Here is a 25,490-nt window from a genome sequence, read left to right on the forward strand (position 1 = left end):
GCAGAGAGTTAACTTTCTTCGACCCCCCACCCTCTCCGTCAACTCCAACCATATCAACCCACTTCAATGATATCGTGATGAGCACTCCCGATCTTCGCTATGTGCGATACGAAAAGTCGCGCGAAAATGAGTATGTCGCCGCAATGCGCCAGCTGATCTCCAAAGATCTGTCCGAACCCTACAGCATCTACGTCTACCGCTACTTCCTATACCAATGGGGCGACCTGTGTTTCCTCGCGATGGATGATAAGGACGAGATGGTCGGGGTTGTGGTATCGAAGCTAGAGCCACACCGCGACGGTCCGCTGAGAGGGTATATCGCCATGCTGGCCGTGCGCGAAGAGTACCGAGGCCGGGGAATTGCAACCAAGCTAGTGCGCATGGCTATTGATGCTATGATCGAGCGAGATGCAGATGAGGTATGTATACACAACGGGGATGGCTGTTGATCCTCAAACGAGGTGGTCTTAATGGTATGGTGGGCTGACTTGTACGTGTTTGGGCAGATCGTCCTCGAAACCGAAATCACCAATACCGGCGCGATGAAACTATACGAGCGGCTGGGCTTCCTTCGTAGCAAACAGCTCCACCGATATTACCTGAATGGTAACTCGGCCTACCGGCTTGTGCTCTATCTCAAAGAAGGCGTGGGCGCGATTCGGACGGGACTTGTTGATCCCTATGGTCTTCCGCCATCAGTACCCGGTCTACCTGACGCGTGTGGAGCGCATTCTCATGCGAATATGGGGTCGTTGATTTGATTTTTGGTACCAAGCAGCGCTATGAAGTTTCCTCGTTGCTCTGTCAAGCTGTGCTGGCATGACATGTCATGATAATTATGGGAAATGACCAGAATAGATATACCTCACAGGAACTGGTGTCCTTGTGGAACTTATATTGTATAGAAAGATAAATTGCCTGAGAAGTGTGCCAAGTAGCTGCTCTGCTCTGGTTGGGGATATGTCATACAAGACAGGTGCAATACCCACTTCTATCTCATATCTCTATGATGTGTAACGTGCAGACGTACGTTCCCATGCATAGGGCAGAAGCTTTCAGATTTGACGTAGCTAACCTGATCTCTTCAAAGATATTAAAGCATACAATCTTGTGGTCCTGATGCTTGAATAGAGCAGTTGGCTGTGTATGCAGCTTCTGTCCTTAACGGCTTAGGACTTGATTAATCCAATGTCAAGATGATATAAGGGAAATTATATGTAAGATAACACTCTGATCTCTTGTTTGGGTGTTCTTTTTAGGAGTCTTTTCAGCTCTTCCTAGGAGTCTTCCTAAGAGTCTCTTTAGATGTCTCTTTTTTAGATATTTTCCCTTCTCGTTATAGCTAAAAGCATAATGAATAATAGTAGTAGATATGGCCTATCTCCGACAGTGTAAGCGCATAAAATGTACAGATGATGTAGTAAAATTAAGACCAATATATATTGAGAGCGTTGGCGTGGTGCCAGGTTCCAGCCAGGGTATAGTTCCCAAGGTTGCTAGGAAACTTCGCTCTCCTTCCCTCTATCTCCCCTCCGTGGTCTGCTCTTTCTTTCCTTCTGCAAAGGAAACCTTTTCAAAAACATCCCTCCGTACCTCTCCTCAACGAATTCTGGCCCGGCGACTTTGACCACCTCTCCGACACTGAGGTGGGTATTAGACGAGAAGATGAAGGAACAGTACCAGACAATGACCCAGGACGAGGTTAATGGAGGTCTTGGCCCCCCATTTGCAGCTATCAAGTTCGCTTGCCATGGTGCTGCTGACCATAATAAGAAGGGGATCATACGGATTTATATCCAAATACATATCACTGGAACGATCGCTCGCAGCCCTAGAGCCCGAGCCCAGCAGGCTGTCACGCAGCGGATGCATACGAAACTTCAAGCGCTCAAGAGCCTCGCAGAACAGAAGTGTGAGGTAGTCCCCGATCTTCTTGGGTACCAGGAGGCACAGCAAGATAGCGAAGGCTGTGTGCCGGGTGGTTATATCAATTATATGGTGTGGGCTCGTGTTCTCGGGGACTCAATTGACTCTAATGTTTTCGGGGTCCGAGTTGTAACAGCCAGTACCGTGATGAAGTGTACACAACAAGGAAAATTCCGGTCAATCTGGTATGGAGGTATGTATAGACCTACTCTTCAGTTTACAGCAAGAGTCTAACATAGTTACTATCTATAGTATGGGCAACAGTGACGGATCTATCACTCTTAATGTACCCAGTGATCATTATGTGGAATCGTCAGATCCGCAGAAAGCAGAAAATTCTCATCTGCATTTTGCTCAGCCTAGATACTATAGGCACTGTTGTTAGTGTCGTTAACTTGATAATTTTTACTCGATTCAAACGTCTGTATATTGTTCCTGTTTACCAGGAGAAGCACTTGCACGACATTTCTACTAACATAATTCATAGCGCATATCGAAATAGCCATCATTCTCAATATCATAGAAATCTGGACATTATTGATCGCCTCGGTTGGCGCTCCACTATGGCCACTTTTCAAGAAATGGGGCCAACAGCTGGGGACAAAAAAAGCCAATATGGCTGTCAAAGTAACCCCATATGGATTACGATAGCCTATGGTTTGAGCATTCAATGAGAGTAACTCCGAAGCAAGAAAGAGAAAGGACAGAAAACGAACGGTCTTGCGCAAATATCATTTGGCGTGCCCTAAATTGGATATAGAAGATCTGCTTTGCTAGCTCAAATCGAATCTGTGATCTCCCTCCGAATCTCTTCATCGGCACATTGTATAACATTTAGGATCCTGACATCTTTGATGTTAGGGTCCGCTCCCTCCCCAGGAAGTTAATGAATGGCATCGATTTTGCGAAGATACACTGCCTTGTGGAGAGGAGTTTCCTCCATAAAGAAATACATGTCCCAAGAAGGCTGATGATCTTGATACATGATACCGTTGATCGGAGCGCCCCGAGCAATGAGGAGCTTCAGAATAACCACTGCATCGGAGTTTCGAGCAACTGCGTGGCGCAGAACCTGCCCTTTTGTAACATCGCCCGCCACAATTGAGCAGAAGACTGATGATTGGCAGAGAGGGGTGTTCAGCAGCGTAGGAGAGTGGCGTGAGATCAATGCTACATCGGCGGTTTGGATCAGCTCCGTGATTAAGGAGCCAGGTTATTATCTCAAGGTCGTCCAAGGCATTACTATATATATCAAGCGTTACTAGGAGGCAATTTTGGACATTGGTAGTTCGACTCACCTAAGAATCGGGGGATTCATTCTGCTCATCGGTCGATTAATGTCCCATCCATTTTCTGAAAAGCTTTCCAGGACTTCCTTTGTATTAATTTCGTTTTGATAGCCTCATAGATATACAACGGAGACAAAGGCATTTCATGACGGAGCAGCTCTTTCACAAAACAGGTTCTTCCCAGCTTGATGGCTTGAATCATCACTCCTGATAGATAGACTATATTGGAATCCTGTGAGATAGAGCTGCTTTTCAAAGTCTGTTTGAATCTTTCAAGGTTGTTTGATACAAAACTGTCCCAACTCTTGGAGTACTTGGACGGCATGTGGAGGGATTAGAGGTGTGATGCTAGCTCTGGGGTAGGTTCCACTGGCACTATATGCAATCGTACTAAATTGAGTGTATGATTCATGGACTGCAAGCTATTAGGACAATTGGGGGAAGAGGGAGATTGAGGTGAGATCTCATGTGGCTATGTATATGCATGTACACCGCTTCTAAATATATATCCGCCATATATCTTAATAAAGATAGTAGCAATAATCGGCCCCTTACGCGGCCTTGTCATGTCTGTTTTGATATTTTTAGATGTCTCGGATATAATATAGATGTACTTTCTTTTAAATATTTCCCCTTTATTGCAGGTAGAATAATAAGAATGTAAGCAGTGAAAAAGGAGTAAAATGAGATTTTTATATGACATGTGATAGGGCATGTGATAATGGCTGTATAAAACAGGCTAAAGCCAACGCATTCCCATTCCCATTTGGATCACCGAATCTACATGGAACAACACCTTTCGACCTGTCGGATATCCCGGTTATGGGGTTATGCTAAAAGCTTGGATCTAATTGTAAAATGTGGAACCTGTGCCTGTTATATATAGCTACGTGCCGAGGTCCCCCTTGTCTACATTTTAACATTTTATAATCCAAAATATTCTCATCCCCAATGGATCCAGCAGCACTCAGACACATCCAAGGCCCGTCTGGGATAACAAAAGCAAATAAGCAAGGTCGTCGACCCGGGAAAACAGCATGTATAGCCTGTCACGCCCGCAAAAAGCGATGCGACATCGCCCCGCCATATCACCAGTGCACGCACTGTCGCAAAGAAGATCAATTATGCATCCCGCGAGATTCAATTGAGAGGTGTGTAAAATCAACAAGATACGTATGCTAGCAAGACTTACAACCCCGTTGGAAGACCTCCCCGGCAACAAATGCCCAAACGCAACAACAGCCAGAAAGCTAGTAAGAACGAAAACCAATTCCACGTCAATGGCTTTCTGCCAAAGGGAATCGATCACGAAGTACCCCGATGGAGTGCGGTGTATTCGTCATATTCGGAGATACGCCGGCTACTGCCTTCTCTCACTTCCACTTCCCCGTCCCCGTCCCCTCCGCCCGAGATTGAAGGGGACATGGCACACATGCAGAATGCACCAATTGGGAGAAAGCAGGATGTGGATATGTCTTTGTCAGGGCTGGAATCTTCGAGGCACCTTCCGTCTGAGAGTTTATATAGGGATTGTGCGGAGGCGGCTTCTATAAAGGGGATCAGCATACCTGTTTCTCGGTCTCGATCTTGGTCTCTGTCTTCGGCGCCTCCAGATGAAAGGGTTGGGTTGGAGAAGGCGTTAGCTTGCGATGCCGAGAGCCTGCGTGGGGGCCTTGCTTCAGTGGACAAAGTGGGAGTTCCAAGTGGTGGGGATTCCCATTCTGCCCATGACGTTTTTATGAATGATCTCGATGCATTGCTTAGATTTTGATGGTGCTTATATTGAAAGAGGAAATGTATTCGCTCACGATTAGATAGATAGACATTCAGATCTTATTCTGGAAATTGCAGCTCTATGGTTCTATATTTTCAGATAATGTACAAAGTATAAGATACAAGGTGACAGGGAAGTAGGAAGACTAGAGTACATCAAACAAACACCAGCCAAAACAAGCCCGCCAGATGGGATATTCATGCAACACGCTAGCGTCAAAAAGGTAGAAGGATCGAAGAATGCACAATGATGTAAAAGGGAGGACTGGGAGATTATTGGTCTTTGTCTTTCTCTTGATCTCGGTCTTTGTCCTTACGGACAACGGGAACTTGAATGGCGTTTTGCATCTTCCAAGTCAGAGGCCGCGGTACACCACGCCATTCCTTGTCCAAGATGGACGCTGCATCCAGCATAATCGGGGAAGGATGCTGGGGGGCGTAGCGGGTTGCACCAAGGATGAGGTCACGCTTAATGAGGGCATTGGCAAGGCGGATTTGAAGATCACGCTTTTCACCCCTGGGCTTCCATCCGATGAGGTAAAGAACAGGATTGTGACGGAACTCGGAGGGAATATCGTTCAAAATGGAGTCTGGAAGCCTGTAGCTTTCATGGTGCACGTCAATACCAATAATAACCTTGCCGGCATCGGAACTCCACAAATCTTTGTCAAGTTTCGTGGATTTACCAAAGGACGCGTTGCGACATAAGGAAGCCAAAACAGCCTGCTTCATCTTGTAGGTCACGGCTCTTTTCATGCAAGAATACCGCCATATAACCAGGCAGAGGTTGTACTGGCGGCGCCTGAATGCAGCCAAAAACAAATCCTCCCAATTCTGTGCGGTTACCTCGAACAAAGGGTGCTCGAAGAACCGGAGGGTATAGTGCAAAGCAGCGTGGATGTTCGCTCCCAGGGCTTGCACAATATGGCTAAGCGGATAACTGTCCACGGTGAGATTGTTCTCGATGCAGATTTCCATGAGCCGGTCTATGGAATCGAAATCCTTCAATCGAGCGACCACGCTGAACATCTGGCCGATCACAGACGAGCTGAACCAATTGGCCCCCCATGTATTGGTCATGAGGCTAATGAAGGAGTCTATATCTTTCCCACTGTCCAAATGCACCAAAAGTGAATCTTGGATTGTCTCCTGGAGCGCGCTGTGGACGGTGGAAAGGTTGGACATGTGACCACGCTGGACCATATGTTCAATGAGTTGGGCTTTTTCGCTGGGGACAACCAGGGCGCTGAGCAAGGCGAGCCATGTTTCTGGGTTTGGACGCATGTCTAATTTAGGCATTGTCCGCAGGAAGTGACGGAAGACACCCACATCCTGACGCCGCGCAGCTGCCCGCAACAGGATGTTATATGTATCAGTAGTAGCTACATGTTCTGTGCATGAACACAAAGTTCGGGCAGTCTCAAGGAACTCATGTCGACAAAGGAATTCCAGCGCATTATTTAAGGCCGCAGTCGAGATGTAATTGGAGTATGCCTCTTCCATGAATAGCGCCTCCAGGTGTAGTTTAATCCTGACCACGTGCGGAAGCTTTGATAGAGACATGGCCTTCTCATCGAGCGTCGGTTGCCTCGCAGATGTGACATCTTCGATGTGCTCGTTGAACTCCTTCACGGTAGCGATAACCGGACGAGGCAGCAGAATCTCGTCCAGATTGGAGCTGCTATCCGACGTTTCACCGAAATGCCAATTTCCACGAATCAATGGTACAGGCAGCTTCGAGCGCTGCATCGCGCCCCGAGAAATGCACATTGGAACCGGTGGTTTGTGTATATCAACAAGGGGATCTCCCATAGCTTGTAAGCTCTGCGCGCGGGTAAAATGTCCTTCCACCAGCGCCATAATATGGTCTGTGGCACTCAAAACGACCCGACGGAGCAATCCCTTGCTCTGACTTGCAGGTAGGATGTGTACACGACATCCGTTATGGATCGGGATGTACCAAATATTATCTTTCAATGTATGACGAGTCACACCAGAAAACAGGGCGAGGGTCTCCTCTGGTACAAGTATCTCCTTCTTGTTCGAACTCTTCTTGGGATTTTTCCGGATATCGCGGTACACTTGATCCAGAATGTCCTTAGTCTCAAACCAAGCATTGTCGTAGAGCTTTGCTGAACGAGCTTGATATTTTTTCTTCATATATTCGCGAAACCGTAACTTCTTTCGATCTCGAATCGATGTATTTCGTAAAAAAAGTTGTTTCTGCGTAGGCGACGAAGGTTTGGCGTTCAGGGGTTTGTTGTGCAGTCGGCCCTTCTGTATTCTCTTCGCTCTCGTCAACGCGAAGCCACGTAGTGGTATCAGAGAAGTGGTGTGTTCGGCATCTGCGAGCGAATTGACAGATTGTGTCTGGCCTGCGGAGAGCCGGTCTCCACCACTTTCATTCAGACCATCAGAGCCAATTTCCTTCCCCACGCTTATTTTAAGATGTTCTCCAACCACCGCGGGAGAATATTGCGGATTCGAATCGTCGGGAGACCGGAAGGAGGACCCGGAGGAAATCCATTGGCGCGAGTGTCGAGAAAGCGAAGGGTAGGAGCGAGATGTTGCGCGAAATGGGGAATTGGAAGTATGACCTATCCTCGCTGGAGCATCAATCGGCTTTAGGGAAGATATCCGTCGACGTTGCAAAGCAGGCGCAGCCCAGCGGGGATAGAGAAACAGAAGAGGCTCATCGGGGCCAGTCGCGACAGTGTCCAAGACGGCAGACACACGCCTCCTTAGACACGGGCAGCCACGCAAGAGCATAAGGGACGATGCTCTAATGGCACCGGAGACATGAAAAGACAAGAATTGGGCGCGTTGCTGAGGTGTTTTTCGATGGTCCTTTTTGCCCCGAAAATTGCTGGCCGCCGAACGGGTAGGCGGTGGCCGGAGCTTGGCTCTGCCGGAGCTATACTTTGCTTTCAATACGAAGATCTATTTCACTTAGTTATACAGAGTTTTATTACATTAATAAATGTGGCCTTCATGGTCGATCTCAGCAGCCTTGGGAATTCCCCTGAAAACCCGCCTCATTGACTTCGTTCGCTCCTCCAAGACCGGTCGCTTAGACAATAATGTATCGTGCTTGGTCACCGGAGTCAAGTCTAACAATCCCGTTGTTGACTCTCCGTGATCATCTTTAAAGACATCCGGTCCAGTAATATGACGTTTGCAAGATTCTGCGGCGCGGGCGAGATTATCTTTCTTGCGTTGGATTGCATCGGCGTCCTTATCAGAATCAGTGAGAGTTTTAGACAGCTCACGAATAACACCAGAAATATATGTTACAAATTGCCAGCGGGAGGTCTGGAATAGGAACATGGGCATTATATCTGGTATCTAGTATCCGTGAAAGTAGAGTTAGCCCAGTCTCAACATACAGATTAGGAAGATCGTCCAACTCACCTTGTCGTTCAGATAATAGAGCTCATCGCCCCCGTCTTCAATAAATTTCTTCAGTGCATCAATCCTCTCTCGATCAATGGAAGCTAATTTCAAAGCATGCATCAAGCTGGGTATATCCCCAATCTCATCGACATGTGACTCCTCATCAACCGTCATGCTCGCACGATTGAACCCAGATTCCACGCGGGACAGTCCCGCGGTGCTCTGGTCCCGACTTCTGACCTTGGACGAATGAATGGTAAAATAGTCCTCAGTAAGCATATGCGATTTCTCAAAGTCCGAGCGACCATGGTTCCGCTGTTCATGGACCTTAGTCCGTAGTCTCACCCACCGTCTCCGCCGAACAAACGAATGAAACCACGGCTGCGTACCATGCCACGAAGACGAGGAAAACGAAAAAGAGTACTGCCAGCCTTGCTCGTCGGTATCACCAGACATGTCAACATACCATGTCTTCCACGTCCATTCCCAGCTCGGATCAGGCAGCTGAGCATTCGTGATATTAACAGGACTGGCTGTGTGGTCCTGGGTCATCCAGGCGCTGGGATCGAAGTTCAACAGCGAGCTCTGCGAGTAACGTGGGACACCGAAAACGAACCAGCCCCGCTGGTTCTCGTAGAGAATGTCCATTTCCGAGCGCGATTTGGTGTCCTCGCGGCTGTTTGTTTGGTCTCCTGCTCCGTTCACCTGACCACTGCCATTGCTGTTATGGGTCGAGACTCGGGACGGCGCAAAGTCAGCTGTTTCGACATCTCTGCCCCTGCTGCCTTCTCCGGCGGAGCTTGCTGAGATTGACTCTCCTCGCACCTGGGACAATTCTCGGCTGGGTGAGTCATTTCTGTCGGGTGCGATACCGAGTCTATCGGGTTGCCATTTTGCGTATTTCCGCTTTGCGAGCTGGCTATGGACGGATGCACGGCTCAGGTGCTTCGTCAGGCTTCTTTGTTGACTGAGGGTGGATGTGCGTGGTTGGAGTGCTTCGCCGGTAGGTTGTTGTGGGGCGGTATTATCCACGAGGGAAATGGAAGGCGAGTTTTCCATGGTTTGTGTGAGGGTATATAAAGGAATGTCTTAGTGTTACCGCTTCCCAATCCTCGACTGTGAAATATCACCGAGTATGCTGTACTCGCATTATCATAGGGGGTTATCACAAAGGAGGGTTATAAGATAGAAAATAGAAAATAGAAACGTAGAGTTGTAGAATTGTAGAGTATTGTAGAGTACAAAAGAAAGTATTAAATAAGAAAACAAGAAACGAGAGTTTAAAAAAAACACACACTTTGGCAAAATGCAACATCGATGACATCGTTTGCGGGGATGACCTCAGGAACGCCAAGGCCATTTCCTGCAACAAATCGCGGGAACAAAAAAAACATCAACAACTACAACCATGGCAGCACCACACTATCGAAAAGTCGAGCTTCAATCCCCAGCAGACTTCACCTACCTCTATGCCAACACAGTCGCACTATCGCGCCGAAAACTCGACCTCTACTTCCCCCCTTCCGCAAGAGACAATGACACCCCCGATCCGATGCGCGAACGCGTCCGGGAGCTAATCGACGAAGTAAGACTAGAACAACCTACTTACCCCCTACAGACCCTAACCTCACAACAGTACATAAACCAAACCTTCGAATCCGCCTCAAATTCAATCAGCATCAACGGCATAGACTCCACCTCACCACAATTCCCGTTCCCGGCAGCATTCACCGCGCCAACAGAACAAGTCGAGTACGAGGCCTTCGATACAGATCTTGCATCGCGTGTGACGTCGCTATACGCTCAGCTGGAATCGCTTAATACGACTGTCGCGCAGCAGAGACGGGATGCGCCAAGACGTGCGGCGAAGGAATATGCCGCGCAGTTGAAGAAGATGATTGAAGAGGAGGAGGAATATGAAAATGAGATTGATGGAGGGAAAGACGTCGATAATGATACCGAGATGGGTGACTCTGCGAATGTGCAGCCCCGATCGAATAGTAAAACCGAAAACACGCCCGGCCAAGAAGCTGATGGTATGGATGTTGATTCTACGAACGGAACTGGATCGGCCAGCTCGCGGCACACACGTGGAAACTACGATCCTGCGTGGACATTGCAGGCTGCGCTTGGGACGGAGGAGGAGCGGGAGCGGTGGAAGAGTGGGGATTTTGCGAGTGTCTATGAGGATTCTTTGCGGATGCTGTTGCGGTTGCAGGGCGAAGGCAATGTTAATACCGAGGCTGGTGTGGAGGGTCATGCGTTGGCAACGACAGTGGGCAAGGCTGAGAGAGCTGGGCGTGCTGCTGAAGTGGTGGAGAGTATGAATAAGTGAGGGCTTTGAGGACTTTGGGGGTTGACTAGCGTTCTCTTCTCTGTTATTTCTTTGGGGGCGTTTCGGGGCTCTGGGCTTGTCCTAGGGATCATGATACCATGTCTTGTTTATTCTTGATGGCTCTGTTGAGTCGAAATCCGATCTTTTATTTCTTCGGACTGAATTCTGCTATCTCTATAGCGAAGGCAAATACTGTTGCTTATTACTCTTATCCCTTCTCTTACTGCTACTCACATCGCAATAAGCATAACAAAGACCCTTGTGTCCTAGACATGACAGCTACTATTTCAATATGTGACCATTCGTGTATACACCACTACCAACAAAGAAACAACCAGCTAAACACCATCTTCACACCAACTCGCTTTTAAATTTCATCACGTCCTGTCCCTTCTATACTGAGAGCAGTGGCAGCACACGCTGCTTATCTTGATAGGCAAAAGCAAAAACACAAGGAAGCTCTCCATGATATCTAGATCGGAACACAAAAGCAAAAGCGCAAACAGCGAATTTAGAGCAAGGAGTCCACAGGCGGTGGGATCGGCGAAGAGGTATTGAAACTACCGGAGAGAGATGCCGGTATGCCTGGGGATATTGGGGTTGTATTGGGATGTCGGAATCCCCAGGTAATATTTTTTGAGGTTTTCAAGTTGATCGGGGGTGAAAAGTTGACCTCCAACATCCCTATCTGAGGTTATGTTTTCAGTCGCCATATAAAAGGAGATTGTCGACTTGTAGCAGCAAGCTTAAGCGCTAGTCTGAACACCCTCCTGACCCTCAGCATCCTTCTTCTCATATCCAGGGTCCTCATTCTGAACAACAGGCTCAGCAACCTCCTTAGGAGCAACCTCCTTAGGAGCCTCCTCCTTGGGGGCAGCCCACTTAGGGGGACGGGCCCACTCAGCCTCCTTCCAGGGGCCCATATCGGAGAGCTCACAGCCACCGGCACACTTGCAAGAGCCGCCGAACTCGACGGGCAAGTTCTCGGCGGGAACCTGGGACAGAAGCTCCTTCTGGTATCCGCTGCCGAGAACGTGGATCTTGCTAACGGTAACGGGGTCAAGGAAGCCCTTGACGGCGCTGAAAACGCTGCTGAAGCCCCATGGCGCATTGATCAAGTAAAGCTTGCCCAGACGCTCGGGGTAGTAGTTCTGGGAGATGTCGGAGGCCTGTTTGACGTATCCGTATACGGAAGGCACACTGGTGATGCCAACACCCTTCAGGTCCATGACGCTGCAGCAGGTTTCGAGCAGCTTGCCGGCCTTGCGGGAGCAAGCGGGCAGACGGGGGTCGCTCAGCTTCTCATACTCGGACACCAGGTTCTGCAGCATGCGGTCGGCGGTGGTGATCTTGTACATCTGGTTCAGGTCGATCTTGCCCAGCTTCTCGATGTAGACGGGGCGGCCATCCTATTTGGTGTGGGACTATGTCAGTATTGTATCCGAAGAGGTGTGGAAGCCACGGAGAACCAACCTTGTCCGTCTTGTGGTAGTACTGAGGGTAGAACTGGGAGACCTTCTCCTTCTCGGGGTAGTCGAAGTCGCGAGCCAGATCATCGGTGCCGAACTCCTTGCGCCACTTCTCGCTGGCAATGAACCTGGGATATCAAATTAGACCATTGGGTCTCGATACAAGCTGAAAGTCAAAGGCCCAGAATAGAAAGCTTTTCCGGCAACTTTCCAAAAAAAAAACCAACATCCATGCCCGGCGAGAATCGAGGAACGTACATAGTCTTGGCGGCCTCGATATCAAACTTGCGGGCACGCAGGAACCGCAGGAGGGTCAGCGTATCCAAACGCTCAGTGTAGCCGAGCTTTTCGAGCTCAGCGCGGAGCTGGTGCACCTTTGCATCCTGTTCGGGGGAGGTATGGCCGGGGTGACCAGGCTGCGCTTCGGGAGCGGTGGTGGGGAAGTCGTACTGGTCGTACTTGGGATCGATAGGCAGTGGGGATTCTGTGGCCGCCATTTTGATTGATGGGAGGTATATGATTGAGGGAGAAGAAGAGAGTGATTGTTTCTCTGGAAAAAGGGCGGGAGGCGGAGGGGGTGGGGATTGGCGTAAGTGGCCACTTTAAGGACAACAAAAAGCCTTGGGGGATTCCACAGTATTTTGGGACTATTGAACAATAACAATAACAATGGAATTACTCAAATGGTTTTTGGAGATTTACAGGGGTAAAACTATCGTCATATGGCAAGTTGACTAGTCTGATGGGTTCTTTGGGTTTACATTTGGGTTCCAAAGGATCAATATGGTATACGGGGTATAGCATGTATACATTTGGGATGTACACATGTATAGTACTTCCTTTCTGTGTTCCCTACTTCGTTAGATATCCTGTCTCAACAGAAGATTTCGCTTGAGAAAAAGGGGGGGCAAACGTGGCGGTGTCGAGGTGTCAGTGACCAATCCACTCTGCATGTGGGCACATTCCAATGGCATATTTGACCGAAGGCAACCATCTAATCTAGACTGTACAGAAATAAATTCACACGGGTATTCAATTCGAAGTTTAACATTCAACATCGCAAAGAGGCATTATTATACACAACGCAAGACCGAGGTCTGGGCGGTGATGGAAAAAGAAAAACACAGAACATGCCGGGGGATTATAGGACTCGGACCCCCAATGGAACTGGGGAATAAACAAATGGCAACAACTATGCGCTGGGTATAGACATTGAAAGGATGAGGAGAGACATGGGAATAAGGCAAGCATAATAGGAAAGCCGGGGAAAGGGACACAAAAGGATATACCAAAAATCACAGGATCATTGACATCCCCCGTACCAGCGGAGAGAGGACTTTGATCATTCTCCATTAAGAGTATGTTCGTGTTTCAGCAACATTCACACAGGGCATTCGCCCGAACTGCATGGACAGATTGCAGTCGTGTAGAGCAGTCATCCAATCCATTATTTGGGGGCGATGGGAAGCAATGGAATTGCATGACATATATTAGCGTCCATCATCATCGCAAGATTAAGCGCCTGGGGTACGGTCGATCGTCGGGTAGAAAAAAAAAAAAAAAAAAAAAGACCTGGCCGGGCAGAGCAAATGGGGGGAGCTGGTCGACCTCTGCTCGAGCTCATCATTCATCAAAGGGTGGCAGACTTTGGGGAGCCTGGGGCGTATAGCGCCCTTACCACCCCTTCTTTCGTGCAAATCGTTTGTTTAGGAGTGTAAGCACCTTGGTGACGTTGAACTGGACATACTCCAGATCGAGATCCTCAAGGTTGTCTTTTTGCATCTCCAGGAGATCATCCAGCTTGAGATCAAGCTCCAGTAATCCACGGGCTCGTCCTAAGTAATGCGTTAGTAATGATGTCCCTTTCCCCCGAGGGTCAAATTCGTGAACTCACCCTTATAGTGCAGACTGATAACAAAGGTGCCTGGCAAGGGACTCTTGAACATAAAGTAGATGTTCGCCCGTCGGTTTTCGGGCACATTGCTGCGTCGGATGACACCCTCCTTCTCCAGCTGCTGATGGGTGAACTTGTACGGGCCAAGTTCCTGGTTCTTTGGCGTCTTGCCGCCGCGAGTTTTGCCTTCAGACTGGCTACGCACGTTGTGCAGGTAAGATTTATATGTCTCCAGCTGGCCGACCAAGTAAGCATTGTGGTCGCGAATAGTCGCGAAAACTTCTTCGAGCTTGCGGGTCTCTTCCAGAACCTTCTCCTTGAGGGAGCCCAGGTGCACCAGCTCCTGCTCCACTTCGTCACGAAGCAAACTGAACTCGTCGGAGCGGTCGATCACGCCCATATCTTGCAGCTGGCTGAGCAGTTCCATGGTTCGAATACCCTTGCGCACCATCACGGCATCGTTCTTCAAGGTTGCTGCAGCCTCGGCAATGCGGTCGAGGCGTAAAGGTCGACGCGCAACTGAGGTGTTCTGAGGTAGGGATCGCAGGATCTGGACAAAGGTTGACTTGGCCTCCATGAAGAAGACTTCTTCCTGGGTAATATCGAGAGCGGCTGTCAAATCATCGAGAGCAGTCTCCCATTTACTGAACAAAGGCACGGTGATGGTTCGGTTCTCCTTGCGGGGAACCTGAGGGGGAGCACCGCCCAATTCTTGGAGCAGCACAGACAGGTGCGAGTATTGGTCTTGGGCAAGCGCTCCACTGTGTTTCTCTAGAAGACCGTGCATGACGTACATTTCATTGAGAGTGATCTGGAGCTCAAGGTCCCGTTTCGACAAGGCCACATAGTTGTCCATTTCAAGACTCTCATAGAAATCCTGGACTTCACACAGATCGAGCAGGAACTTGTTGACACGTTCTTTGTTCTGCTGGATGAAGGGCTGCAGGCTGGCCATGTAGGGTTCCTTGGCGTAGGAAGGCTTGTTCGCCAGGTTCTGAATCATCTTGGCGATCAACGTCAGGGTACGGCGAGGCTTGTCCGTCGGCGTGGCATCGATCAGCATGTAGGAGCGAGGAGTAACGATTGCCGGGTTGATGAAGCGCAGGAAGAAGAAACCACCGATAAGAGTACAGATGGTTTGGTCCTGGGCATCGGGATACTTTCTGCGCGAGAGACTGCGAATCTGCTTACAGATCCATCTAATACCATACGGAGCCTCGTCTACCGATTCAATGATGGTTGTGATGAATCCGTTCGCGATATCCGTCAACATCTTCAAACGTGGCGCAATGATGGCCTGCACCTGCGCATTATCGGCAGCATCTTCGGCGGTCACAGATCGGGCCAAATAATCTGGCAGAGAGCCGGTTTCTTCTTCGATCTGCTTAATCATGCTTTCATAAACCTTCAAGGGGTTGATCTCCAGATCCACTTCCCGCAGCTCAATCAGCGCGTTGATCTGGTCTGCCAGCACCTGCTTTAAATAACTCTGGCCGGGACCACGGCGTGTGTATGTGGTCATCATGCGAGAAACTGGGGTATTTTGGCGCAACAAGGACGAGTACTCCGGTGTGTTATCGAACTGGTAGGTGAGGACGGACTGGAACATGGTAAGCAGGAGATGCTCTTCGCGACTCTCGTACTGGTTTCCGTAAATGGTGAACATGACGGTCTGGAGGAGGGAATCAATCTCGGCCATGGAAACGAGTCGGCAGAGGTGGGCGATGTGACGGGGTTCGGATTGCAAGAGGAAAAGAAGGTTGCCGTATTTCTGGGTTCGTTCATCGTTTGGAAAGAAGCCTTCCTGCGGGTCTGCGGTATCGTCGAGATGACTGGCGACTTCGTTTTGCTAGAAAGATAACCGGTTAGTGCATGTGTGTCGATTTCGGAAATCGAAGCCTTACTTCTTCCAACGCCATTCGATTCTGGATAAGCAAGGCGATTCGCGAGTCCAGGTATCGCACATCTTTTTCTAACACGAAGTTCTTTTTCGATTGTGATGAAATCCTCGATTTCAAATCCCGTAGGTGCTTTTGTGCTGTCGGACGATTAGCGCGACCATTGGGAAAAGCCCCGAATTCAACGTACCTCGTGCCAAGTCATCAGAAATCTCCAAGTCTCGATCTTTGGCGGACATGGAAAGGTATAGGGCTGTGACCGACATCCGCTTAGATTGACGGAGCGACCGAGTATCGTGCGACGACATTGTGTTCTGTCGTGCCACGGGCTGAAACGAAGAGGATGAGGATGAGGATGCCCGCGACTGTCTGGACGCAGGCTGGAGCATCGTCGCAACGGACATTGTGAAATGGTGAGAGTGTCAGAGTTTAGAATGGAAAAAGCCCCCTTTGGAAAAAAAAAAAAAGAAACAGGTACCCGAACCGGGAGTTTCGAGACCGTGGTAACGGGTCTAGCGAATCAGGGGAGAAAGCAAATCAAACGATGAAGGGAAAAAAAAAGAGGGGGAAGGTTATAAGGGTCAAAGAGGGGAGATTATTTATTTGTTAGCTGGGGAACAATGTGGATTTTTAGTTTTTTTTTATTTATTATTATTATTTTATTATAACATTTTATATTACAGGTTTCCCTATATATATATATATATAAAAGAGGAAAATAGGAAAATAGGAATGATACGTATCAAGGTTATGCAAGGGTTTCCCTTTTTTTTTACCCCTGGCCCAATGCACTTCGCCACTCTAACACCCTTTTTCTATGGATCTTGAATATATTGGGCCAATGCGTACTAGCTCCATATTGACCAGTTCATACATCTTGACGTCAGATCTATTTCTTTAACGGCTGAGAAAAAGTAAAGAAATATAAGAAATATATCAAAAAAAAAAAAAAAAAAAAAACATAAACAAATAAAAACCATATTACAGGAAGGTGACACGGGTTTCATGTCTGCAGGGGCTAATCGGTACCTGCGTCTAAGTAAAAAGACTTGAACCATTCAGGCTAAGCCCACGAGACCTCCATGTGGATGTCTCGGGAATGTTATTCTGTTCTATGTCTATATATTGTAGGTTAGTATCTGGATCGGAATAATATATATGATAAATATATATATATATGGATTCCAATATGAACTACTCACGAGTAAGTTTCAGGTTAATTTGGATCTTAATCAAAAGGTGATTTCCCTCTCGGGGTTTCCCTTATCAATTAATTACGCGTCTAATCTTCCAACGTACTTCAAGAGTCATACCACCTAAAAAGTACATAACTCTAGTATAGTCAATATGTATGGATTGTCTCAGATTCTGGAGTATCCTCGGATGCATCCGACATGCTTTTGGAGATAGCTCTTCTTTATCTTGATCTTTTTATCTTTTTTAATATAATATAATTTGATATTTTATTTTCCAACCCTGAACCAGATGTAACTGGAAATCAAACTTTCTACATCTATAGTATTTAATATGGAAAGATTAATATCAAAAGCCATGGAAGCAAACTATGCGGGGGTACAAACCCACCTTTTTTTTTTTTTTTTTTTCCCAGACGTTATAAAAGATTTGGTCTATGCTTTTTTGGCTCAGGGGCAGAAAGTGGAGTCAGTGGGGAGTTCTCTCAACTTTTCCCCTTATATGAGATATATTCATAGCACATGCAAATGTAAAGACATACATCAAAGATTACAATTCAATGAAGCATGCCGAATGTCAACCTATCAACCTATCAACCTGCCAACATAGCTTCATGGCCAAATATCATTTCCATCCGGCCGATCATACACACGGGCCAATATGCATCCCATCCCGTCCTTTATGAAACGCCCCAAAGCTCTGTAGATCACTTGCCAACCCCTGTGTATCACCACTATGGTTACTTGCATATAAAAATTCAAGTCTCAAATGGATAACTCGACATCCGGTATGAGCGATCCGGGCTTCCGCTAATTCGCTAATTCGCTCTCGGAAGGAAATCCTTTGGAATCCATGTTCGTCAGCTGCTATCATTGCGATCCATGGATATAGTAAGGATCGGCAATAGGTGCATGTGTTCTTTCAATCTATGCACTCCTATATACTAAATTCCTGAATCACTACTCGATACACATATAATTATTTCAATGCACACTTATCGTTCAAGTTACTCTCCGAACTCATTAGATATGAGTGTCGCACTATTATACCTCTTTGGGCCCCCTTGAAGAAGATCCCATTGAACTATACAAGGTATCTATGTTGGCGTTTATCCGTCGAACTTTGTATTTATTGTTTCTCTTTTTTTTTTTATATCTTTCCCGTTTTGTATAGCGGGGAATGGTCAATGCAGAGGGGGCGTTGCCATTAGATCACAAGGACTAAACTACAATAGTTAGGGATCTGCTCAACATCCTTGGCCATTTAATCCTATGCATATCTAGATCAAAACCTGGGAATTCTAGCCAGCAAACTCGTGGGTTCAGGTGAAACATTGTCTCATTTCCTACCGTGATTTCGGACCTTGATGAGATCAAAGACAAGACGGTACTTTATTTTGATCAAGAAATTTGAAATGAAATAAAAAATCTAAAATCTAAAAATAATAAAATCTACATATGCACAATTTATATCTCATTGTCGAGAAGAATCTGATATTCTATACATGTACATACAAGAAGTAGAATCCCAGAGCCTCCAACTGACGCACGGGTATCGCTAATGCTAAACAGGAAACAAGAAAACCAAAACCAAAACCCCATTCATAAATGCTTTTGTGACTCCGGACCAGCCGTCTATTGGCGGAACGTAAGAGACTTGCCGGGGGTTTCCCGCTTGGTCTTCCGCGCGCCTGAGGGGGCTTCCATCGCTTTGGTGTACGGGTTGAAAGCCTTTTTGCGAGGGTGCGCCACTGTGGCGGCAGACGGTGCGTTGAGAACCGCATCGGCAGTGCCATAGTCGAAAGGAGCCTCGCCCTCGAGCTTCGATTTCTTGGCTTTCTTCTCCTTGCGGGACTTTTTGCTTTTCTTTTGCGTGGAGTCGGGCTCGTTGCTTGTGTCGTCGAGGTCGGCTGGGGTGGCCAGGGCTTGCTCGGGGTTGTTGACTGGAGTGACCTTTCGTTTGCGAGGACCGCCGAGGTCTTTGACGGTGAAGTACTTCTTTTCCTCTGACTCGGGAGCTGGGGCAGGTGTGGGCTCGGGGGCAGGATCGGGTTGTTTTGCGGTGCCGAGGTGGTCACGGGTTTCAGAGACGGTCGTCGGCATGGGTGGGAGGGGAAGAGAAAGGCGTAGAGCTTCAGCGCCGGCGGCAAGCGCATATGCTGGAGGAGGGGGTGATTCCCTGGCTTCCAAAACGTTGCCCCAAAATTGAGACGTTTCGTAGCGTTCAGCAATGGGGAAATCGACGGCTTCCATGATGGCAGCCTCTAGAACCTTTGCCATGTGCTTCGGAGGTGCCACATCGCGCCATTCGGGGCCATCGATACTGTCAACCTTGGCTTGCTTGATAACCTCCAAAAGATCGTGTGCCCGATCCTTCGTAATGGGAGTCATGGGGGATAGGGTTCGGAATAGAGATCCCATATCAAGCGGCATCATTGTGGCAAGCTTGAAAAGCATGTGCTTGGGGAAAACACACTGCCAACCCTCGTCCTCAGCGCGCGCTACTTCATCACGCCATTGGTGGACAGCCTTGAAGACGGCGAATTGCTCCTTGGGCAGGTTGCCCGAATTGCGCCACAACAGATCGTACCAGCCTCCAGGGCCGTGTCCATTGACGGCATCGTAAACAGGACGTTCATAGCGTTGCAGAGCTTCATGCTTAGACCGCTCGTTAACGTAGTCAATGTGGCTGGCCTCTTCAGTCGAGTTGTCGATCAGGTCGTTTCGTAGGCGGTCGTAGATGTAAAGAAGATAATGCGTATCTGATCGCGCGTAGTCGAACATGGCCGGTGGAAGTGGGCGAGCCCGCCAATCAGCCGTCTGGTATCTTTTATCAGCTTCGAAGTTGACGAACTTGCTCAACAGGAACTTCAAGCTTCGCTTTGGGAAGCCTAATGCAGATGCAGCGTGGAAAGTATCGAACATTCCAACCACATACAGGCCCAAGTCACGTTGCAGCCAGATGATATCCATGGTGGAACCGTGCAGGACCTTCAAGATCTTTGGATCCGCAAAAACCTCGTTAAGCATCTGCAAATCTTCTCTCCAAGGTTTCAAGGTATCCACAACCCAATCCTTGTCCCGGGTGCTGATTTGCATCAAAGAGACAAGACCGTGGTAGGAGTGCACGTCGTGGTGCTCTAAATCGATAGCGATTTCCTTGGCTTTCTTGAGCTCCTTGAGCATTTCCTTGACTCCATCTAACGTATCGACGAAAGTAGCCGTGGTGCTTTCGAAAGGCAGATACTCAATCGGAGGGGAGACCTGGTAGACCGACTTCGGGTACTCTGAAGCAAGAATCTCCGCCTCGTAGGGGTGAGGGTAACCAATTCTGTCTTCCATCTTCTTCGTCTTCAAGCATTTCTCCAACGGAACAATCGCATGAGGCTTAGACTTCAGAAGAGGCTTGAAAGGGCCCGTGTCGGTGTTATCCGGTTTGCGATCGAACAGCAATTGCGGCTTGGGGATCTTGGAGGGGCCATAGTCGTAGATATTCGGGAAGTTGGGAGCTCTCTTGATCGGTGCCTGCTCTTCCTGTGAAGGACTGAGCTTCTTAATCACGCCTGTGAATTCATCCAAGCAGGCATCGGCCTTTTCCAAAAGCGAGTCAATCACATCCACCACGCCACGCCAATTGTCTTCGACGGAATCCTCATCGTGAAGGGTAGGGCCCGTCACATCGGTGCCGGCAGTGGCAGCTTTGATAACGGCGGAGGTTAGCGCAATTATGCGCGCGCTCTGTTCATCTAGCGACTCGGAAAACTCTGCGCTAGAGGTGCGATGGAAGTTCAGGTCTTCCGACGAGAGCTGTCCGACGGTTCGAGTTACCTGCACCAGAGCGGAGGTTAACTTGTCCTGGAACGGGGAAAATTCTGCAGAGTCCATGATGACTAGCAGAGCTCCAGTTCACTGGATCTAGCGAAAGGAAGAATGACGGAATGAATCGCGGAATAGCAGTGACACGAAGATCCAAGGTCCCGAAAAAAAAGTCGCGGCGAGAAAATGACAATGGAGAAATGGTAGGCCCGCCCTGACCGCCTTCCCAGAGTGGCGAGATTTGTATGAACTTCCGCCGATCTTCGAGTCGTCACCGCGTTCTTTCCTCTCATTCCTCTAAATTACTCAATTTTCGACTTAGCAAGAAGAGTACAAGGTCTGCGGGATATTATCTGATAAATAATCTCCTATCACATCCAATATGGCAGCTTCTATTGCCCCCGAATGTAACGATATCAAAGAGTGAGTTATAGTGAACATAACCAGCTTCACATGTCAATCAAAAGCTAATATATCTACCAGGAAATATGACACTTGCTTCCTCAGGTGGTATAGCGAGAGTATGCATTTTATGCCCTTCGATTACAGGGCTAAACAGCAGCTAATCTCAAAACAGAATATCTGCGCGGCAACACTACATCCAATGACTGCGAAGCATTATTTAAGAACTACAAGGGGTGCTTGAATGTGAGTTATGCCCTGTCCTGCCTTGTGCTATATCCTCTATATATCTTTATATATCTCGGGTTGTTCAATATTTCTGACAACGGTATCGTAATGCTTGCAGAAAGTTCTCAAGGAACGGGGCATTGACGCCATGGTGGATGATGCCCGGAAGAGCGGCAGCAGTGAAACAGACGCAGAATTTCTCAAGAAATCTTGAAGGGAGACGCCTAGCTCCTCTGTGGATCTCTCTTCATCACGGAGGATTGTAAGAGCAGCCTGTGTTTGGCGCCATTTGTCCTTTTCAGCGATACCATGCATTTTCCATGTACACTATGTAATTTCGTGGGCAGGAGTTCAACGGTGTGGCTACCTAGTCCTAAAATATATTACGCACGCCTGTGCAATTTTACTATTCGTTAGAAAGTATTCGGTATACATGGTCACTACAAATGGCCGACTATAACGAAATTTTAGTATAGAATAGATAAGATAAATGAAAATAGGTCTTAAATCTCGCACCTAGAGATCTTTTAAAGATTTTACGATTCGTTATCTAGCCCTAACTAGAGATAGGTACGTGACTTTAGCTTACTAGCATACAGCCCTTCTTGTTATACGGGCATCAGGCAACATATCAAAGAACCCGAGGCTGCTAGGCAGGTAAATCGGGGAAAGCCACACCAAATTGCCAGAGAAGCTACAGATAAGATATTTTAAAGATAAGTTCGGCCTTGATACTAGTAGGGAAGGCCTAAGGGCTATAATAACAAAAAAATATATTTTATTAGTGACCGAGCCCTAACTTCAGGACCGCGTATGGCCTTAAGATCCATGAATGATCAATCCAAATCCCACCTCTCAACTGAATATACTGATATCTCCATTCTACCCTGTGAGTGTCTTTATACATGCTACTTTATTCTGGCAAGGCAATATTAAGAATATTATTTTGATAAAAACATTATCGGCATTATTTACAAGAGGAGTTGCTGTATTGATATCAGCGATGACCCCGTCTCCGAAGATCACCCTGACCGAAGTTCGCCGGGACCTTGGGTACCGGGTTACTCATGGATCCAATACCTCCACCCATAGAGCCAGAGCCACTGCTTCCATTACTGCTTTTCTTGGGTTGGGTGAGCAATGTCCACACCTCTGCCATACTAGCCCGACGGGCAGGTAGCATGCTGTACTGCATACTATAGAGGTTCCGACGGTGGATAGGTGGCACAAAACGGCCAGTCATAAGGCAGAAGATGACGCGAGGTGCGAGGTAATGTTTCCGGAGCCGGTGGCCTAGCTGGAAGTACTGGTCGAACATTGCACGCAGGGGGAGGGGAATAGACTAGAATTTGTGTCAGCTTTTCTGAGGCGATGTTTTTTTTTTCAAATACGGAGACATACCTCGAGGTGGATGTAAGAAACCAGCGCAGACGAGTCCTTTTCCGCTGGGCTCTTGTCTGGTTCATTCCGAAGCTCGAATCGGATACCCCCTGGTAGGCGTCGTGAGTCTTTCACGCGGAGCATCAATGCGAAGAGCGGGAAATGATTCAAGAATGCGAGGCAGGTGTCAAGCGCTGCCTTCATTGAAATAATTAACATACGGGCCGAGGCAAAGGTCAGGTAGAATACCACAACTGTAGGCAATAGGAAGAACAGGACGGTGAAGAGGATAGTGCCAAGGAGGAGTTGGTCGAGGTCGTAGTCACATGAATCGATTCGGTTGCGGAGAACGTTGCGTTTCTTTCCACGGAAAAGATGGAAAAGGGAAATGATAATGGTGAGTTGCCAGTTGAAGATACGAGCGGAGGCAATGTAGAAGGAGTAAATGTGTACTGTCAGGATCGAAAGAAGGTCGGAGAAGAGAGCGATTGGCATGCTAGCTCCCGCAAAACTTGAGCATCCAACAATGTAGATGACAGCAGGAAGGTATGGTTGAAGGTTGGCAATGCAAGCTGCCCAGTTTTCAATGACCCATAGGAACAAGTCACCGAGGAACGCGGCAAGCTCATTATTGAGTTTCAAGCCGGCTGGCCAATCCATTAGCCATGAAATGGTGCGCTGTAACCCCTCCACTGTCCAGCCGGTTAAGACAGTGTTGATTTGAGAAGCGACCCAGTTCGCGTTGTCAATAATATAGGACCCCAGCGCAATCCCGATGATCACATCATTGGCGACAAGCCACAGGCTGTTATAGAACCGAATATAGTCCGGATGACTGGTCGTGACACTCTCCCAGTTATCCTTTCTTTGCCGAAGCTTGACATATTGAATCGGCCAGTAGCAAAATTGCTGCAGCCTTATATCAACTTGTTGGGCTGTTGCTGAGATATCCTTGAGAGCAGCAGCATCAGGCCGAGCACGCCACTCAAGAACCCGCAAGACAATTTCCGCAACAGACCGGTGGCATACAAGCCCAACGACAAAGATGCGGGTAACGACAGGCCAAAGCCATTGCCAGAAGACGTGAGCAATGCAGAGGACAATAAACCCCCATAACGTTGTCGCCGATTCCACGACACGTTCTCCAACGCTCATACTTCTCTTCGCACGAATTCCAATCAAATGGCTATTTTTGTGCATGAGCTGCCCCATCTCATAGGCACAATTGACCTGGTTGATAATGAGTGGGAGGGCTTGCTCCTTCTGTGATGGGATGTGCTTGACGACCGTATGAAGCTTAAGCTTCTCAACCAACAACTTGGGCCCAGCCTTGTCCCCTTCTTCCTCCGATTCAATCTTATCTGACGATGGGCCCCATATTTCCGTATTTGTCGCTTTATCACCCAAGGCCAGGGAAATCGGATTGAGCGACATATATTCCATGCGTGTTGGGTGCGGGCGGTGATACATGATAACCTGGACAGACAGATTTGCCTCTGGTGGGCAGAATATGCGAGGAGCTTTCGGGGATAAGATTGTAGTCACATCAAGGTGGGAAGGGTTGAAAGACGTCGGAGACTCGCGAGAGTTGGTCGAGCCGAGGACATGCATCTGAGAGCGTCCACATAGAGTGAATATGCGCACAATTGGGTGAGGGCTATTTCGAAAGAGAATGCCCGCCCGGAGGGCATTGTCAACATTCCGAGGCTATTCAATCACAAGGCCGATTAGCTTATATCGCACGAGTAGACTAGGCAATTGCAAACACATACCTCGACATCTTCCAGCACTGTGAGCACAAACAAATCAAGCTCCGAGTTCCGCCATCCGACAATCACACCCGGTGATGAGGATCGCGGGAGATCATATGGCCAGAATACCCGCAACAGTCCATCGCTCATGAGCATATTGTCATCCTCCACCTGAGTCTCAGAACGAACCTCGACGGCGCAATTGTTCGCGCGCAGAGACGCCGAGATTCACGTGGCGCGGATGCTACATGTCCCGTCAGCAAATACTCCTAAGCCAGCACCAAGCGCTTTATCTTTCGACTGCTGCCCAAAGCTTTGGTTGTTCCAGTGTTGCTCACCAATTGGCCCTCCTTAGACGCGAGATGATTGATCGGCAGGACGAGAAGGAAAAAGAAAACGGAGAGGAACAAAAATCCTTTCGCAGTTCGTGTCTAAATAAGAAAAATTAGCAACGTTGTAGATATAACGTGTGCTGGCACCAAGCTGATAAAGTCGCAAGCGGAGGGGGGGGCCAAGGAACGATGGCCGAGGGCCGGGGGAAGACATACCACGACACCGTGATCCCAGGCAAAGATTGCCAATTCGTATAGACGGGTAACAAGGTCCCACCTGGCGGTAATATAGCCCGCGACGAAGATCCCAAGTGTGAGGACGGAAAAGGGGTGCATGAATCGAGGTGGTTCAGGCCGTCCGCGTTTAAGTTGCGCGCATAGCTAGATGAGGCGGTCGAGGTTGGTTTAGAG

At 48.2% G+C, this 25,490-nt stretch overlaps 10 protein-coding genes across 10 annotated transcripts; 5 read left to right on the forward strand and 5 right to left on the reverse strand.

Moving 5' to 3' along the window:
• Nucleotides 1-5: 5 nt before the first annotated feature.
• N7517_002261 (peptide alpha-N-acetyltransferase MAK3) lies at nucleotides 6-761 on the forward strand (the record flags this gene model as incomplete). The annotated part of the gene is made up of 2 exons (XM_056719991.1): nucleotides 6-419; nucleotides 507-761. Coding segments are annotated over 2 exons (669 nt in total), but the record flags the coding sequence as incomplete, so codon positions are not given.
• Nucleotides 762-1,686: 925 nt separating this feature from the next.
• On the forward strand, nucleotides 1,687-2,577 carry N7517_002262 (uncharacterized protein; the record flags this gene model as incomplete). The annotated part of the gene is made up of 2 exons (XM_056719992.1): nucleotides 1,687-2,119; nucleotides 2,414-2,577. 2 exons carry the CDS (start codon nucleotides 1,687-1,689, stop codon nucleotides 2,575-2,577), a joined length of 597 nt encoding a protein of 198 aa, XP_056584127.1.
• Nucleotides 2,578-4,166: 1,589 nt separating this feature from the next.
• On the forward strand, nucleotides 4,167-4,986 carry N7517_002263 (Zn(II)2Cys6 transcription factor domain-containing protein; the record flags this gene model as incomplete). The annotated part of the gene is made up of 2 exons (XM_056719993.1): nucleotides 4,167-4,366; nucleotides 4,398-4,986. 2 exons carry the CDS (start codon nucleotides 4,167-4,169, stop codon nucleotides 4,984-4,986), a joined length of 789 nt encoding a protein of 262 aa, XP_056584128.1.
• A 275-nt stretch (nucleotides 4,987-5,261) lies between these two features.
• N7517_002264 (uncharacterized protein) lies at nucleotides 5,262-9,440 on the reverse strand (the record flags this gene model as incomplete). The annotated part of the gene is made up of 3 exons (XM_056719994.1): nucleotides 5,262-7,928; nucleotides 8,019-8,333; nucleotides 8,400-9,440. The coding sequence occupies 3 exons, from the start codon at nucleotides 9,438-9,440 to the stop codon at nucleotides 5,262-5,264; spliced, it is 4,023 nt and encodes a 1,340-aa protein (XP_056584129.1).
• A 349-nt stretch (nucleotides 9,441-9,789) lies between these two features.
• On the forward strand, nucleotides 9,790-10,716 carry N7517_002265 (uncharacterized protein; the record flags this gene model as incomplete). Its single annotated transcript, XM_056719995.1, has 2 exons — nucleotides 9,790-9,966; nucleotides 10,018-10,716. The coding sequence occupies 2 exons, from the start codon at nucleotides 9,790-9,792 to the stop codon at nucleotides 10,714-10,716; spliced, it is 876 nt and encodes a 291-aa protein (XP_056584130.1).
• A 746-nt stretch (nucleotides 10,717-11,462) lies between these two features.
• N7517_002266 (SEC14 family lipid-binding protein) lies at nucleotides 11,463-12,682 on the reverse strand (the record flags this gene model as incomplete). The annotated part of the gene is made up of 3 exons (XM_056719996.1): nucleotides 11,463-12,125; nucleotides 12,190-12,313; nucleotides 12,444-12,682. 3 exons carry the CDS (start codon nucleotides 12,680-12,682, stop codon nucleotides 11,463-11,465), a joined length of 1,026 nt encoding a protein of 341 aa, XP_056584131.1.
• Nucleotides 12,683-13,859: 1,177 nt separating this feature from the next.
• N7517_002267 (Ras GTPase activating protein IRA2) lies at nucleotides 13,860-16,381 on the reverse strand (the record flags this gene model as incomplete). Its single annotated transcript, XM_056719997.1, has 4 exons — nucleotides 13,860-14,020; nucleotides 14,080-15,928; nucleotides 15,984-16,117; nucleotides 16,168-16,381. The coding sequence occupies 4 exons, from the start codon at nucleotides 16,379-16,381 to the stop codon at nucleotides 13,860-13,862; spliced, it is 2,358 nt and encodes a 785-aa protein (XP_056584132.1).
• A 2,424-nt stretch (nucleotides 16,382-18,805) lies between these two features.
• On the reverse strand, nucleotides 18,806-21,055 carry N7517_002268 (exosome nuclease subunit RRP6; the record flags this gene model as incomplete). The annotated part of the gene is made up of 1 exon (XM_056719998.1): nucleotides 18,806-21,055. One exon carries the CDS (start codon nucleotides 21,053-21,055, stop codon nucleotides 18,806-18,808), a length of 2,250 nt encoding a protein of 749 aa, XP_056584133.1.
• Nucleotides 21,056-21,368: 313 nt separating this feature from the next.
• On the forward strand, nucleotides 21,369-21,830 carry N7517_002269 (uncharacterized protein; the record flags this gene model as incomplete). Its single annotated transcript, XM_056719999.1, has 4 exons — nucleotides 21,369-21,409; nucleotides 21,470-21,507; nucleotides 21,564-21,634; nucleotides 21,735-21,830. The coding sequence occupies 4 exons, from the start codon at nucleotides 21,369-21,371 to the stop codon at nucleotides 21,828-21,830; spliced, it is 246 nt and encodes an 81-aa protein (XP_056584134.1).
• Nucleotides 21,831-22,613: 783 nt separating this feature from the next.
• Nucleotides 22,614-25,415, reverse strand: N7517_002270 (phosphatidylinositol N-acetylglucosaminyltransferase; the record flags this gene model as incomplete). The annotated part of the gene is made up of 5 exons (XM_056720000.1): nucleotides 22,614-22,958; nucleotides 23,018-24,703; nucleotides 24,769-24,918; nucleotides 25,086-25,178; nucleotides 25,296-25,415. 5 exons carry the CDS (start codon nucleotides 25,413-25,415, stop codon nucleotides 22,614-22,616), a joined length of 2,394 nt encoding a protein of 797 aa, XP_056584135.1.
• Between the last annotated feature and the right edge of the window lie 75 nt (nucleotides 25,416-25,490).

This window comes from Penicillium concentricum, assembly GCF_028827145.1.
Source record: "Penicillium concentricum strain IBT 3081 chromosome Unknown utg000001l_segment0_segment0, whole genome shotgun sequence".
Classification (NCBI taxonomy): Eukaryota; Fungi; Ascomycota; class Eurotiomycetes; order Eurotiales; family Aspergillaceae; genus Penicillium; species Penicillium concentricum.